The 16,002-nt window shown below is 42.2% G+C and overlaps 1 protein-coding gene across 10 annotated transcripts in view; it reads right to left on the bottom strand.

Annotated features, from left to right (window-relative positions):
* The window catches only part of LOC130290669 (ligand of Numb protein X 2-like), a 100,916-nt gene that overhangs the window by 47,974 nt on the left and 36,940 nt on the right, over positions 1-16,002 (bottom strand). For 5 of the 10 annotated variants that reach the window (XM_056538607.1, XM_056538611.1, XM_056538606.1 and 2 more), the window contains exon 2: positions 8,181-8,632. In XM_056538607.1, coding sequence (XP_056394582.1) covers positions 8,181-8,563 — 383 coding nt within the window. In that variant the 5' untranslated portion in view covers positions 8,564-8,632. Of the gene's footprint in view, positions 1-8,180; positions 8,633-8,974; positions 8,995-9,128; positions 9,324-10,940; positions 10,974-11,439; positions 11,454-12,183; positions 12,435-16,002 lie in introns of those variants that run through there. The other 5 variants (XM_056538609.1, XM_056538612.1, XM_056538608.1 and 2 more) reach the window with 5 other exon arrangements.

The raw sequence follows: 16,002 nt of genomic DNA, 5'->3' as shown, positions 1-16,002 counted from the left end.
GAGGTTAAACTATGAAAGACCGAAAAACTAAAAAAATACAGAAAGACGCATTTCAGATAAGTTAGAAATTGATTTGCAATTTATTCAGTGAAATAAGTTTTTGACCCCTTTGCAAAACATGACTTAGTACTTGGTGGCAAAACCCTTGTTGGCGACCACAGAGGCCAGACGTTTCTTGTAGTTGGCTACCAGGTTTGCACACATCTTGGGAGGGATTTTGTCCCCCTCTTCCTTGCAGATATTCTCCAAGTTATTAGGATTTTTTAGCTCCCTCCACAGATGTTCTATGGGACTAAAGTCTGGAGACTGGCTTAGAACTTAAAGTGCAACTGTCATGGAAATTATACCCCCCAGACTAATAACATGATAGTATAGATGATGATACGTTTAATGCAGCTGTACTTTTGGCTGCTGTTTATCACTCTTTATCAGCAGAAAAATTGCTTTATTGTGAGTTCAGCAACAGACGGATAGGCGTGGCTGGGGATCGTAATGCCCCGCCTCTGCCACGCCTATCCCCTGTAAGTGAGCGCTGGACCACTGTGGGATTGACACACAGGTCCCCACCCCCCAATGTCCATGATGTGCGGGCCAGCGTGACTCCACTGAGCCTATACATATAATGTGCACCTTTATGTTATATGAAATACAGTGCCCGTACTCCTCTTCTTTCTTCTCATGGTGCCGGAGATGCGCTGCTTCTGCTTTCACTATAGGCAGTGAGCTCGCTCCCTGCCTCTAGCACTTCGCAGGCGCACTGAGCTGGCGGCAGACAACGGGAGCGAGCTCTCTGCCTATAATGAAAGCAGAAGCAGCGCGTCTCCGGCACCATGAGAAGAAAGAAGAGGAGTACGGGCACTGTATTTCATATAACATAATGGTGCACATTATATGCATAGGCTCAGTGGAGTCACGCCGGCCCGCACATCATGGACATCGGGGGGGTGGGGACCTGTGTGTCATTCACACAGTGGTCCAGCGCTCACTTACAGGGGATAGGCGTGGCGGAGGTGGGGCATTACGATCCCCAGCCACGCCTACCCAACTGTTGCTGACCGCACGATAAAACTATTTTCTGGCTGATAAAGAGTGATAAACAGCAGCCAAAAGTACAGCTGCATTACACATATCATCATCTATACTATCATGTTATTAGTCTGGGGTGTTATAATTTCCATGACAGTTGCGCTTTAATGTGCTTCCTTTTGATCCACTCCAATGTTGCCTTGGCCATGTGTTTTGAGTCATTGTCATGCTAGAATACCCATCCTTGACCCATTTTTAACGCCCTGGCCGAGGGAAGGAGGTTCTCACCCAAGATTTGACAGTATATGGCCCCATATATCGTCCCTTTGATACAGTGAAGTTGTCCTGTCCCCTTAGCAGAAAATCACCCCCAAAACATAATGTTTCCACCTCTATGTTTGACAGTGGGGGTGGTCTTCTTGGGGGTCTTTGGCAGAATTCTTCATCCTCCAAACACAGCGATGCGAAAGTGCTTAATTTTAGTCTTACCTGACCACAACAGTTTCACCCAATTCTAGTCTAGTTCAGGTGTTCAATGGCTTCAGTCGTACTTTCTTAAGCAGGGGGACCTTGAGGACACTGCCGAATTTCAGTCCTTCACAGCATAATGTCTTACCAATTGTTTTCTTGGTGACTATGGTCCCAGCTGCCTTGAGATCATTGACAAGAATACTTGTGTAATTCTGGGCTGATACTGTTCTCTTGGTCATTGAAACACCATAAGGCGAGATACTGCATGGAGCCCCAGACCTAGAAATTGACAGCTATTTTGTGTTCTTCCATTTGTGAATAATCGCACCAGCTGTTGTAAACCAAGCTGCTTGGCAATGATCTTGTAGCCCATTCCAGCCTTGTGTAGATCTACAATCTATGGTCTTGGCCATGTGGAGAGTTTGGAATCTGATTGATTACTTCTGTGGACAGGCGTCTTTTATACAGTAAAACTTAGGTGATTACTAGCATTTCCTTTAAGAGAGTGTTCCTAATCTCAGCCTGTTACCTGTATAAAAGATACCTGGGAGCGAGGTGCAGGTGTCTCAAATACATGTGCTCAAATACTTCTTTCACTGAGTAAAATGCAAATCAATTCATCATTTATGTGAAATGCATTTTTCTGGATTTTTTTGTTGTTATTCTGTCTATCACTATTCTAATAAACCAACCAATAAAATTATAGACTGCTTATTCCTAGGTCAGTGGGCGAACATACAAAATCAGCAGGGAATCAAATATTTTATTTCACTGAAGTTCACAGGAGAGTTAACCCCTTAAGGACTCAGCCCATTTTGGCCTTAAGGACTCAGACAATTTAATTTTTACGTTTTCATTTTTTCCTCCTTGCCTTCTAAAAATCATAACTCTTTTATATTTTCATCCACAGACTAGTATGAGGGCTTGTTTTTTGCGCGACCAGTTGTCCTTTGTAATGACATCACTCATTATATCATAAAATGTATGGCGCAACCAAAAAACACTATTTTTGTGGGGAAATTAAAACGAAAAAACGCAATTTTGCTAATTTTGGAAGGTTTTGTTTTCACGCCGTACAATTTCTGGTAAAAATGACGTGTGTTCTTTATTCTGAGGGTCAATACGATTAAAATGATACCCATTATTATATACTTTTATATTATTGTTGCGCTTAAAAAAAATCACAAACTTTTTAACCAAATTAGTACGTTTATAATCCCTTTATTTTGATGACCTATAACTTTTTTATTTTTCCGTATAAGCGGCGGTATGGGGGCTCATTTTTTGCGCCATGATCTGTACTTTTTTTTCATACCACATTTGCATATAAAAAACTTTTAATAAATTTTTAATAATTTTTTTTAATAAAATGTATTAAAAAAGTAGGAATTTTGGACTTTTTAAATTTTTTTTCGTTCACGCCGTTCACCGTATGGGATCATTAACATTTTATTTTAATAGTTCGGACATTTACGCAAGCGGCGATACCAAATATGTCTATAAAAAATGTTTTTTTTATGCTTTTTGGGGGTAAAATAGGAAAAAACGGACGTTTTACTTTTTTATTGGGGGAGGGGATTTTCCACATTTTTTTTACTTTTACTTTTACATTTTTTTACATTTTTTTTTACACTTGAATAGTCCCCATAGGGGACTATTCATAGCAATACCATGATTGCTAATACTGATCTGTTCTATGTATAGGACATAGAACAGATCAGTATTATCGGTGATCTCCTGCTCTGGTCTGCTCGATCACAGACCAGAGCAGGAGATGCCGGGAGCCGCACGGAGGAAGGTGAGGGGACCTCCGTGCGGCGTTATGAATGATCGGATCCCCGCAGCAGCGCTGCGGGCGATCCGATCATTCATTTTAATCGCGAACTGCCGCAGATGCCGGGATCTGTATTGATCCCGGCACCTGAGGGGTTAATGGCGGACGCCCGCGAGATCGCGGGCGTCGGCCATTGCTGGCGGGTCCCTGGCTGCGATCAGCAGCCGGGATCAGCCGCGCATGACACGGGCATCGCTCCGATGCCCGCGGTTATGCTTAGGACGTAAATGTACGTCCTGGTGCGTTAAGTACCACCTCACCAGGACGTACATTTACGTCCTGCGTCCTTAAGGGGTTAAAGGGGTATTCTGGGGAAAAAACTTTTTTTTTTTTTTTTTTTTATATCAACTGGCTCCAGAAAGTCAAACAGATTTGAAAATTACTTCTATTAAAAAATCTTAATCCTTTCAATAATTATCAGCTGCTGAAGTTGAGTTGTTGTTTTCTGTCTGGCAACAGTGCTCTCTGCTGACATCTCTGCTTGTCTCGGGAACTGCACAGAGTAGAAGAGGTTTGCTATGGGGATTTGCTTCTAAACTGGGCGGTTCCCAAGACACGTGTCATCAAAGAGCACTTAAACAGAAAAGAACAACTCAACTCCAGCAGCTCATAAGTACTGAAAGGATTGAGGGTTTTTTAATAGAAGTAATTTACAAATCTTAAGCCACTAGAAAGGGAGAGAGCACACCGTGCAGCTAAACATGCAGAGGCCGGAAGAAGGACGTTCCTACGTCCGAAACAGCTGGCGTAGCCTCTGAGCGCCCCTTACCATCTCAGTCTATGTCGTGGTGATCCCGGACCTCGGGCTTGCAGCTGTTTACCCGCGGTGAGTGCACGCTACCTCTTTACATTGTATAATTTACAAATCTGTTTAGATTTCTGGAGCCAGTTGATATATAAAAAAAAGTTTTGGCCTGGATAACCCCTTTAAGGCCCTTTCACATGGGCCGATTATTAGCAAGAAGTTGACAAACAAGCAAATGTTTAACCACATTTTTTTGTGGCCCATAAACGTGTAAACAGACGTTATGCGGCCAATAATGAGGACTTTAAAGGGCCACATGACTGATCGAGCCTTGTGAAGGGTCTGTTAACGAGCACCGAACAGAGATTGGGGCTCTTTTGCGGCAAGTCAGCCAGTCTAAAAGGGGCCATACACATTCAAGTATGTGTTCCAAAAATAGACTGAAAATAATCATTGGTAAACTGCAATTTGTCCATTAAAGTCTATGGATGCTGCATACCTTTTTACTGATTGATTTTTGCTGCCGTAATACATTAATGCAGATTAAATGTAGACACTTGAATCGAGTCTGATCCTCAGTACTTCTGTCCAAAATAAGTGACACGCTACTTACTTTCACAGCAGGATTTCACCATGTTCAAATTTTCCATATTGGAAAAAAAGGATTATGGAAACCCCATTCATATGCACAGGATGCAACTTGTTATCAGATTTTAACACTTGTAAATGCAATGTAACATATTCTGAATCGCATTGGTTCCAATATGACCCAGTTTGACCCATACTATCTGACCATTTAACTAGTTGTTAACACTGTTTAACTAGTTGCTTTATTGGTGGATCTGCACTTTTACACGGCTCAAAAAAAATAAAGGGAACACTTAACCAACACAATGTAACACCAAGTCAATCACACTTCTGCAAAATCACACTGTCCACTCAGGAAGAAACACTGATTGACAATCAATTTCAAATGCTGTTGTGCAAATGGAACAGACAGCAGGTGGAAATTATAGGCAATTAGCAAGACACCCCCAATAAAGGAGTGGTTCTGCAGCTGAGACCACAGACCACTTCTCAGATCCTATGCTTCTTGGCTGATGTTTTGGTCACTTTTGAATGCTGGCGGTGCTCGGTGCTTTCAATCTAGTGGTAGCATGAGACGGAGTCTACAACCCACACAAATGGCTCAGGTAGTGCAGCTCATCCAGGATGCCACATCAATGCGAGCTGTGGCAAGAAGGTTTGCTGTGTCTTTCAGACCAGTACATCAGGAGGCGTGGAGGAGGCCGTAGGAGGGCAACAACCCAGCAGCAGGACCGCTATCTATGCCTTTGTGCAAGGAGGAGCAGGAGGAGCACTGCCAGAGCCCTGCAAAATGACCTCCAGCAGGCCATAAATGTGCATGTGTCCACTCAAACGGTCAGAAACTGACTCCATGGGGGTGGTATGAGGGCCCGACGTACACAAGTGGGAGTTGTGCTTACAGCCCAACACTGTGCAGGACGTTTGGAATTTGCCAGAGAACACCAAGATTGGAAAATTTGCCACTGGCACCCTGTGCTCTTCACAGATGAAAGCAGGTTCACACTGAGCACATGTGACGGACGTGACAGAGTCTGGAGACGCCGTGGAGAATGTTCTGCTGCCCGCAACATCCTCCGGCATGACCGGTTTGGCGGTGGGTCAGTAATGGTGTGGGGTGGCATTTCTTTGGGGGGCCGCAAAGCCCTCCATGTGCTTGCCAGAGGTAGCCTGACTGCCATTAGGTACCGAGATGAGATTCTCAGACCCCTTGTGAGACCATATGTTGGTGCGGTTGGCCCTTGGTTCCTCCTAATGCAAGACAATGCTAGACCTCAAGTGGCTGGAGTGTGTCAGCAGTTCCTGCAAGAGGAAGGCATTGATGCTATGGACTGGCCCGCCCGTTCCCCAGACCTGAATCTAATTGAGCACATCTGGGACATCATGTCTCGCTCCATCCACCAACGCCACCTCATCAGAAGCATTCCCAGGCATTGTAGGGAGGTCATATGGGCATGTGGAGGCCACACACACTCTCCTGAGCCTCATTTTGACTTGTTTTAAGGACATTACATCAAAGTTGGATCAGCCTGTAGTGTGGTTTTCCACTTTGATTTTGAGTGTGACTCCATATCCAGACCTCCATGGGTTGATAAATTTGATTTCCATTGATAATTTTTGTGTGATTTTGTTGTCAGCACATTCAACTATGTGAAGATGAAAGTAATTCATACAATTAGTTCATTCATTCAGATCTAAGAAGTGTTAGTGTTTCCTTAGTTTTTTTGAGCAGTGTATATGTCTCTTCAGTTTAGCACATGCAGGGTACTACTGGAAAGAATGTGATACTGTGCATGTGTTGTATTATAATGAACATGCAGGCAAGACATGCAGCTATGATCAACAGATATGTAGAGCAGGGTTTAAAGGGGTACTCCAGTGGAAAACTTTTCTCTTTTTTTTTTTTTTTTTTTAAATCAACTGATGCCAGAAAGTTAAAACAGATTTGTAAATTACTTCTATTAAAAAATCTTAATCCTTCCAGTACTTATTAGCAGCTGTATACTACAGAGGAAATTATTTTCCTTTTTGGATTTTTTTTCTGTCATGACCACAGTGCTCTCCTTTGACACCTCTGGTGTCAGGAACTGTCCAGAGCAGGAGAAAATCCCCATAGAAAACATGTGCTGCTCTGGACAGTTCCTGACACAGACAGAGATGTCAACAGTGTGGTCGTGACAGAAAAGAAATCCCAAGAGAAAAGAATTTCCTATGTAGTATACTGCTGCTAATAAGTTCTGGAAGGATTAACATTTTTTAAGTAATTTACAAATCTGTTTAACTTAACAAAAAAAGTTTTCCACCGGATTACCCCTTTAAGCCGCCAGTGTACAGTATACAGCAGTATAGCATAGCATTCTTACTACTGACACTGCACATGCCCTGGCCCCAGCCATCACGCCCCCTCTCATAGACATGAATAGGAGATAAGATGTCTAGGGGCAGAGCACCCCTTTAAACGAGTACTCTGGTGCAGACTACTCCTGCTCCGTCCTGCCTGGGCTGCAAAAAAAATGAAAATGAACCATCTCTCACCTTCCTGGGTTCCCGCGGAGCGTCACTACAGCTGATCGGTCTTCCGGTCCATCCTCTTCATACTTCCGGGTGTAACGAAGCGTCACATGGCGCTCAGCCTATCACCGGCTGGTGATAGGCTGAGCGCCATGTGACTCTTCGTTCACACAGAAGTATGAAGAAGATGGACCGGAGGACCGATCAGCTGTAGTGACGCTCCGCGGGAACCCAGGAAGGTGAGAGTTGGTTCATTTTCATTTTTTTGCAGCCCGGGCAGGACGCAGCAGGAATACTCTGCACCAGAGTACTCCTTTAAGCACTGCTCCAACAATGCAAATGCATGCTATTTTATGACAAATGCTGTAAATCTGAACATCAAATAGACAAGTCTCTGTGTAGACCCTTAACAATGCTCAGGTGTGGATATCCACCGTCTCCACTAGAGACATCTAATACCAAAAAGCATGAGCTGTATTGTATTTCATCTTTTGAAGAAATATTCAGACACTGTTAGATGATTCATTCTTGTTTCCTTTTATTTCCCCTCTTCTGTAAAATTCTAAGCTTGTAAGATAGTAATAGGCAAATTCCTGTCTTACAAGCTATGAATTTTACAGTACAGACGAAATAAAAGAAAACAAAAAAGAATCATCTAACAGTGAGTGTCTAAATATTTATTCAAAAGATGAAATACAATATAGCTCATGCTTTTTTGTATTAGATGTAAATCTGAACATATCTGTCCCAGGTGCCAGGTCTAAGAAGTAAGCAGTGAGGACAAACATGTTATACAAAATTACAAGCATTGAGATGATCGGAAAAAAAAAAATGTTGTCTGGATGTAAATATGAGGTGTAATTCATGTAATTTTATGCAGGCTCCACCAAAAGTGTCACCTTCCAATATGATGTACGGTTGGTCCTCATCTCCTAATGTAGACGTTGCAGTCTAGCCTCAGCCATAAGGTAAAGAATCATGTTTCTGTAGAACTACTATCAGTTATACCTGTTACGTAAGTGGGGCTCCAGCTCACATCGCTGCATCACTTGTTTGCAGTCAACCAGGAAGGGGCAGATGACAGTCAATTTATCTAGCAAATTTCTCACCAACAGGCTAGATTTGTGACAGTCCTGGAAACACAATTTCTTTCGGTCCATAGGACAAAAGTCCTTCTCATGTAGAAAATTTTTTAGGCACTTGTAGCAGTAAGTGTGACCACATGGAGTGTCCATAGGTTGGAGCAATGGCTGCAGGCAGATGTGGCAGACCAGCTCATCGTCCACCTCATCTTGGAAGTTGTAGATGTGGTTTTCTGAGGACACGTGTGGCTGTCCACAGTCACGACAAAGGTCAAGGGCCGTGCAGGTTACATCCAAAGGGTCAGCCATTGCCTGGACTTTTCTTCAGCAAACAACGTGCTGCCAGGCTTACAGTCCAAGTGTCTACAACATGATTCACTATGGAATAAAATAGAAATAGTTATTAAAGGAAGAAAGAAAGAGATGACTGCTACATTGATTATTGCTTAACAACAGACGAATAGTAAAACGGTAAAGAATGCTAGAAAGAAGTGGTGCTGTCACATACTATAAACAGAAGCCAAACACATGAAAATTCGAGCAATAGTTTCTCTTCTAGTTGCGGATTTACTTTGCAGATCAGATCGTGGCCAACCAATGAGATCTACAAAGTTATCTCTAGCAATTGATTTGTACAGTAGATCTGAATAAATAAGGAGAAAACTACACATATACCCAGGATACATTATGTTAGGTCGTGCCTATCATTCAGTGACTCACAGAAAGACATCTAAGCACTGAAACTTAATCCACCAGCTCTGTCCACATCATAATGCAATTTACTAGATGTCTGCGCCTCCTGCTGCATTGCTAGTGCTGTATGTGAAGCAGCAGAACGAGGGAGGTAACGGATAATCTGCAATATGCTAAATACCTGCATGCTCCAATGTTCTGATATACAGGCTGTTCCTCTGGTGGACATGGCCAGGACATGTCGTGTCACACACAATGTTACAGGCCTGGCTGTTCGGCACAGATACTGACCACAGGCTAGTCACACAGGCTAGTCACACAGGCTTCTTGTTCTCTCAGTTACCAGTCAAGGAATCTATTGTTTAAGAAATATTTGCAGCACAAGAACAAACAGAGGAAACCTAGCAGTAGGTGTGTCACAACCCTTCCCCAGCTGCCTGCTCGTACCATTCACCAGATCACTAACACAGCTATGCGGAGGGGTGATATGATGTCAATACCACCTTCCATACATGATTACAATAATAATAAGAGGGTGTTGTGATGAGGATTACTATATACTACAATATACAGTACAGTTCTCTGGAAAACAGTCTCTAGATTTGTTTTAGCCATATTCATGATGACATTTTCTGAGCTATATGTTTTTGGATGCCTTAGGGACTAGGGTAAATATACAGTGACCCCCCCCCCCCCCCGACCTACGATGGCCCCGACATACGATCATTTCAACATACGATGGCTTCTCAGAGGCCATCGCATGTTGAAGGCAGCATCAACATACGATGCTTTTTTATGTCAGGGCCATCGCATAAACGGCTATCCGGCAGCGCTGACTGCTTCAGCTGCCACTGGATAGCCAATTGCGGTGCCCCGTGTGGTCCGCTGACGATCACTTACCTGTCCTCGGGGTTCCGTAGCGTACTCCTCGGGATCCCCAGCATCGCAGGCACTCTCCATCGTCATCATCACGTCATCCAATAGGAGCGGCGTGCGTAGTGACGTGATGGTGGTGACTGAGAGCGACGTTCCCAGGAAGCAGAGACCTTAAGGAGCATCGGGGACACCCCGGGGACATGCTGGTTGTTGTAGTTTTGCAACATCTGGAGGTCCGCAGGTTGGAGACCACTGTTCTATACTTTACATTGCATGGATCCCTCAACATACGATGGTTTCAACAAATGATGGTTCATTTGGAACGGATTACCATCGTATTGAGGGACCACTGTACATGACTGTCTATATTGCCATTTTCCAACACAAATCCAAATGTTTTACATGTAAACAGTGCTGCAGATTTAGAGTATGTTCACACATACTGTACCTGCTGCAGATTCTAGGCTATGTTAATAAATTGTTGAGCACAGCATCAAATTCACAACATCGAATCCACAGTAAATATGCAGCTTGTGAACATAACCCCTTAAAGGGGTACTCCACTGCCCCATCATTTGAAACATTTTGTTCCGAACGCTTAGAGCAGGCGGCGGGGGTCATGACGTCAAGACCACGCCCCTCGTGACATCACACCACTCCCTCTCAATTCAAGTCTATGGGAGGGGGCGTTGTAACAACCACACCCCCTACCATAGACTTGCATTGAGGGGACGTGGTGTGACGTCATGACCCCCGCTGCCCGCTCCAAGCGTTCGGAACAAAATCTGCAGCACTGTTAACATGTAAATGATCACGAGGGGCGTGATTGTGACATCATGACCCCCGCCGCCGGCACCCAGCTGCGGGACACCTGCGATCAGACATGTTATCCCCTATACTTTAGAAAGGGGATAAGATGTCTTAGGACGAAGTACCCCTTTAAAGCAAATTTCATCCTTATACACTGAAAAGGGAAAGATTAGCTGTGAAATACGCAACAGAGATTGACATGCTGCAGATTTTATTATTCACACTGCTGGTCAATTTCTGTGCAAAAAAAAAAATTTTAAAAAATCCACACCATGCGGATTAGATTTGTAAAATGATCTCCATGTACCTGGTTCTGTAATCCGCTGCGGTGGTTACCTGCACAAATCCACAGCGAACTCTCCATATGTGATTTCACACTACATGAAGGAAGAGGTAGAACAGCAATGCAAATGTAGAAACTGGGGCTAGATTTGGACTAAGATTAGATTAAGATGTATAACTAATGCAAAGCTAAAACACAGCTCAGTATTAAAAAAAATTGCTGTTAAGTGCTACCTAGTCTAGAGACAGCATTTTCTGAGGGTTATACACATGAGAGGCTTGTATGCATTATAAGAAAGTGTCAGTGTGTGAAGATCCCTGCACCCATCCTTTTTACCCATCTCTTATTCTGGAAGAGGATGTCAGATGGCAACAGAAAAACATAGAATCACCACTACTTCTTCATAGAAAGCTATTCTAGCACATGAAACAGATAAAAGCAATGAAATGTAAGCATCGGCTGTACCAGACATACCAACCACTAGAAAGCATTGTTCTTATTTCAGGTAAAGAAATGACCGTACATCAGGGATGGATCCTAATATCTTTCCTCCTGGTATAGAAGCAGCTGCTCTGTACGTGCACAGCACTTATAGTATACAGTATATTGATGAGAAGCCTTCATTCATTACTATTCACTAGAGCATGAGCTGCAGCTTTTTTTAGCCGTGTCACTCACAAAGGAATAGGTGATATACACTCCCACACATCAGTGAAGGAAGCCAGAACAATAAGGACAGATTCACACTTCTGCAAGAGGAGATGCAATGGTAAAATATTGGAGTCAATATGTAATCCATGAGAAGATAACAGCTCTGCCAATAGTTACACAATATGTAAAAGGAAAGAGCCACAAATCACATCTCCGGCTTAGGCTATGGAGAACTTCTTAATGGGTCTTTATTGTATTACAATAAATAGATTCTTGGTTCATTACAGCACAGTCACCCCAACATAAGGGCTGTCTCCATCTACCTGCTCTAATAAAGTAAAGAATCCAAGACCATCTGCTCCACTCTCTATGTTTCAGAATGACATTGCCAATGTTTTAGGTCTAAGATATTAATAGTATCAAATTTTTTAGAGCCCCAAAAGACCAATATCACCCAGGGTTATAGGCCCAGAGATCAGCCGAGAAATGAGCAAACACTTGGTCGATGGCAGGTGAATTCTTTTGACATGTCTAAAAATCCTTGTTTGTCAGCCCCACATCTCCATATACAGCCAACATCTGATAAAAGTAAAGGGTGATACAAATACAGCCCTACCTGCACAATAGTTGAGACTTGTTATAGGCTCCCTAAGAAAGTGCTGATCTAGGAGGTTGGTGGTCATTGAGAACAACTTATTATTACAAAGTGCAATTCTGGCTATACATATTAGATAAAGGTTTCCCAAACCCGCCAAGTTTGGGGAGACTGGCATACCATCCAATGTGTATGGTGGCATCCTAACTCTCCCCAATGGCAGATGTCAGGGAAGGTAAGGGTCAGGTGGTTGGATGTTAACAGCCCGGCCCTTTTGCTCTAGGGAAGATCAACCACTAACAGGTTTCTGCTTTTCTCCCCTCTCACCACTGAGAATGCCTGCAAGCTAGGCTGAGCTCAATGGGAGATATTTATCAAAACCTGCCAGAGAAAAAGTGGCCCAGTTGCCCATAGCAACCAATCAGCTCACTTCTTTCATTTTTAACAAGGCCTCTGCAAAATGAAAGAAGCAATCTGATTGGTTTCTATGGGCACCTGGGCAACTCCTTTGCACAGGTTGCAATAAATCTCCCCCAATGTGCGTAAGTAAGGAGGCATAGGGAGCTATTTGCTCAACAGCTATCTAATGTGTAAGGCCGGCAATTTTTATGCCACAAATGAATTGCAGAAATGTCCTATGTATCTTAAAGAAAACCTATCATATACCAACTCCTACACAAAGAGCTCCCAGTACCTTATCGTACAGTTAAACACCTTTCTGAGCATGTCTCCAGACACCTTTACACTGATTTGTTTCTTGTTCATTTGTTTACTGAATGAATAGTTAAAGGGAATCTGTCAGCTGTATTTGGTGCAAAGAGCTGCAGACACCGATGGATCGAGGTTTAGGGTATAAAGGACTGTACCATCCATGATTGGTTGAGCGGGCTGTCACTGCAGTAATTAACTTGTCTTAGAAGCAGGAAGAAGCTGGTGCAGAGGGGGACCAAATGCCTTCACAATGGGAGCCCTGAGGGACCGAGGTAGGTGACATCTTTTGGGGTTTGTGATTTTGTTTTATTTTCATGCTGTCTCCAGCAGTATATGAAGTTTTTTGAGTATTCTGAAAAACCCTTTAAGGGGGTCATACATATTAGATAGAAATAGGTTGGTAGTTGAACATAGGATTACTACCCAGTGCCCCTTGTAAAGAACACAATTCCCAGAATGCAATTTATCAGGGAAAGTTCTTCGTAGAGATCAGGCCAATAAGAAATGCTAGATTTAATTTCTGAAGCCTGCAGAATTGGAGAAGTAGCACTGTAATACAGGTTTTAACTTTGGATGACTATTTACAGTCTGCTCTTTTATCAAAAGAAACCAGCTTCATTTCTTGGTGTGTTATAAAAGCATGGAACTTACATAGAAATAAAACATGTAAACCACAGATAGAGATCACATAAGATGCTTAATGTTTTTATTTTGTTTCATTGGTTTGCACATTCCAACAATTGCCATACCAGGGATATATATATTGTTTGACAGATCAGGCCAAAAAGTAAATGAAGTTCAGAAGTTGGTGTTGAGTTGTTTAGCAAAAATATGCAAGAATGCACTAAGCGCGCTGATGCAATATTAGAATAAACTGGCATAGTCAATATCATTGTCTGTATTAAATGTATAATGATATTTTACTTGGCAACATGGGGCTCAAAATACCCCCAAAAAAACAAAAAAAACTTATTCCAGTGTGGGACCCATACCTAGCAATAAGAAGGCTTTGCAGCTCGTCCACAACTAGTTCCTTCAGCTGCTGTGAAACCTACAATATATGTTGTCAGGGCTCGATGGGACTGCAGATTCAGCTGAAGACCACTGATTTGCAGATCATTTATGGAGTTGATTAAAACTCCTCTATTATAGCGCGGTCAAAGGATGTATCAAATTATTTCTCTTAAATTTAACTATTACTTTTACTTGTCCTAAGGTTAAAAAATGAGCTCTGAACATGTGTTGTTTTAACCTTAGCATAAATAAAAGTAATACCTTGAGTCATGAAAAATATTCAATGAATCCTTTGATGATAGCGCTTACAAAAGAATAACAAAAAAGGGGCGTTCCCTAAAATGATATTGTTAGGCCGATGAATGATACACCACATATATGTCAAATGAAAACTAACCTTGTAAAGTTGTACTCGAGTATAGGCACAACTCTTGGTTCTGCTTATTTATTGTACAGGATGTCTCCAGTGAAAAGCTGCTGCACCGCAGGCAGAGGCAAGGATGGAGATTGGGGGGTGCTTGGGGTCAACTTTTTTAGGGTGAGTGCCCAAGCAACATGTCAACAGCTTAGGATTTTTGAGTTATCATTAGAGCCCTAGGCACACATTTCCCTGTGCCATTGCCTTAGAATGTTCCAAGAGAAACCCATGCTCCAAGCTTTGATTTGTGACCAACTCCCTGGTCCTGGTTATTCAAAAACCCATGATGCTATGCACACGTGAACCTGGAGGGATAAGGAGTTCCAGCTCAATTTTGAACCTGTTTCTGTGATTATTGGCAGTATATGTTTTTTTAGTGTGAAGAGGATATATATATATATATATCTAGATGCAAATCATAAAATGTTGGAGTATCTTGTAATACCTTTTTTATTGGACTTACAGCATTTTGTAGAGAAGCTTTCGGGATTCCTCCCTTTATCAAGTCCAAAGCAAATCTAAGCTCACAAGCAGAAGACAAAGGTTACATCTCACAAATATGCAGGGGTTAAGACAATAGATGTGGAGAATTCACAATAAGATGGGCCATAAATTGTCCTATTATAGGAACAAGACTAAATAGATAAGAGTGAGAAAAAGGGGAGGGAGGGGGGAGCAGCGGAGAGACTGGTAATTAAGCAGGACAAAGTGAGATGCAAAAGAGAATTCAGTACAGGTTATAAGAAATTTTGATAAAGAGATAAAAAGCTCAGATCCACATTGAGTCCCCTGTTTTTCGAGTCAAAAAACAGTATCATTTTGGCTTCAAAAGTCTTTCTCTCGTGTGTTTTTGAAGTTCCCTCTCAGTATCCTGATTGTAAGGTCATGTATGGAGTGACCTGATTGGGTAAAATGGTGTCCAACTGGGGTGCAGTAGTCATTTTCTTTATGGCGGTTGATGGAATGTCTGTGTAGGTTCATCCTTTCGTTGAGTTTCCGTCCAGTTTTCACCAATGTAGCATCCCATGTCCCACTTGGTGCATTGTATCATGTAGAACACATTTGGGGATGTGCAGGAGTATAGTGCCCTGTAACCTAATCACCAGTCTTTCCCCTGCTCCCCCTCCCTCCCCCTTTTTCTCATCCTTATCTATTTAGTCTATGTTCCTATAGCTGGACAATTTAGGTTTATGTAAATTCTCCACATCTATTGTTTTAACCCCTGCATATTTGTGAGATGTAACCCGTGTATTCTGCTTGTGAGCTTAGATTTGCTTTGGAATTGATAAAGGGAGGAATCCCGAAAGCTTCTCTACAAAATGCTGTTAGTCCAATAAAAAAAGGTATTTCAAGATACTGCAACATTTTTTGATTTGCATCTGCATCACTGGACTAATACGGCTACTCAAATTTACTCATACATATATATATATATTATATATATATATATATATATATATTTTTTTTTTTTTTTTTTTAACCTATATTATTAAAAGTTAGATTTTAAGAGATCTTTCTATAGGAGTAACTTTGATGTTGTTGCACCAGATCAGGTGTGTTGCTCCTTAGTTCCTATGGACTACTGGAGCCCACCTTCAATTAAAGGGGTAGTTCCATCTCAAATAACATAGTTAAACTTGCAGGACACTTCAGTTTCAATGTTTTTACAAATACATTTATTTAGCAAATTTGACAAC

Source organism: Hyla sarda, chromosome 9 (genome assembly GCF_029499605.1).
Source record: "Hyla sarda isolate aHylSar1 chromosome 9, aHylSar1.hap1, whole genome shotgun sequence".
NCBI classification, from domain to species: Eukaryota; Metazoa; Chordata; class Amphibia; order Anura; family Hylidae; genus Hyla; species Hyla sarda.
Note: the sequence above shows the minus strand (reverse complement) of the source record. Positions and strands in the feature narration are given on the sequence as shown.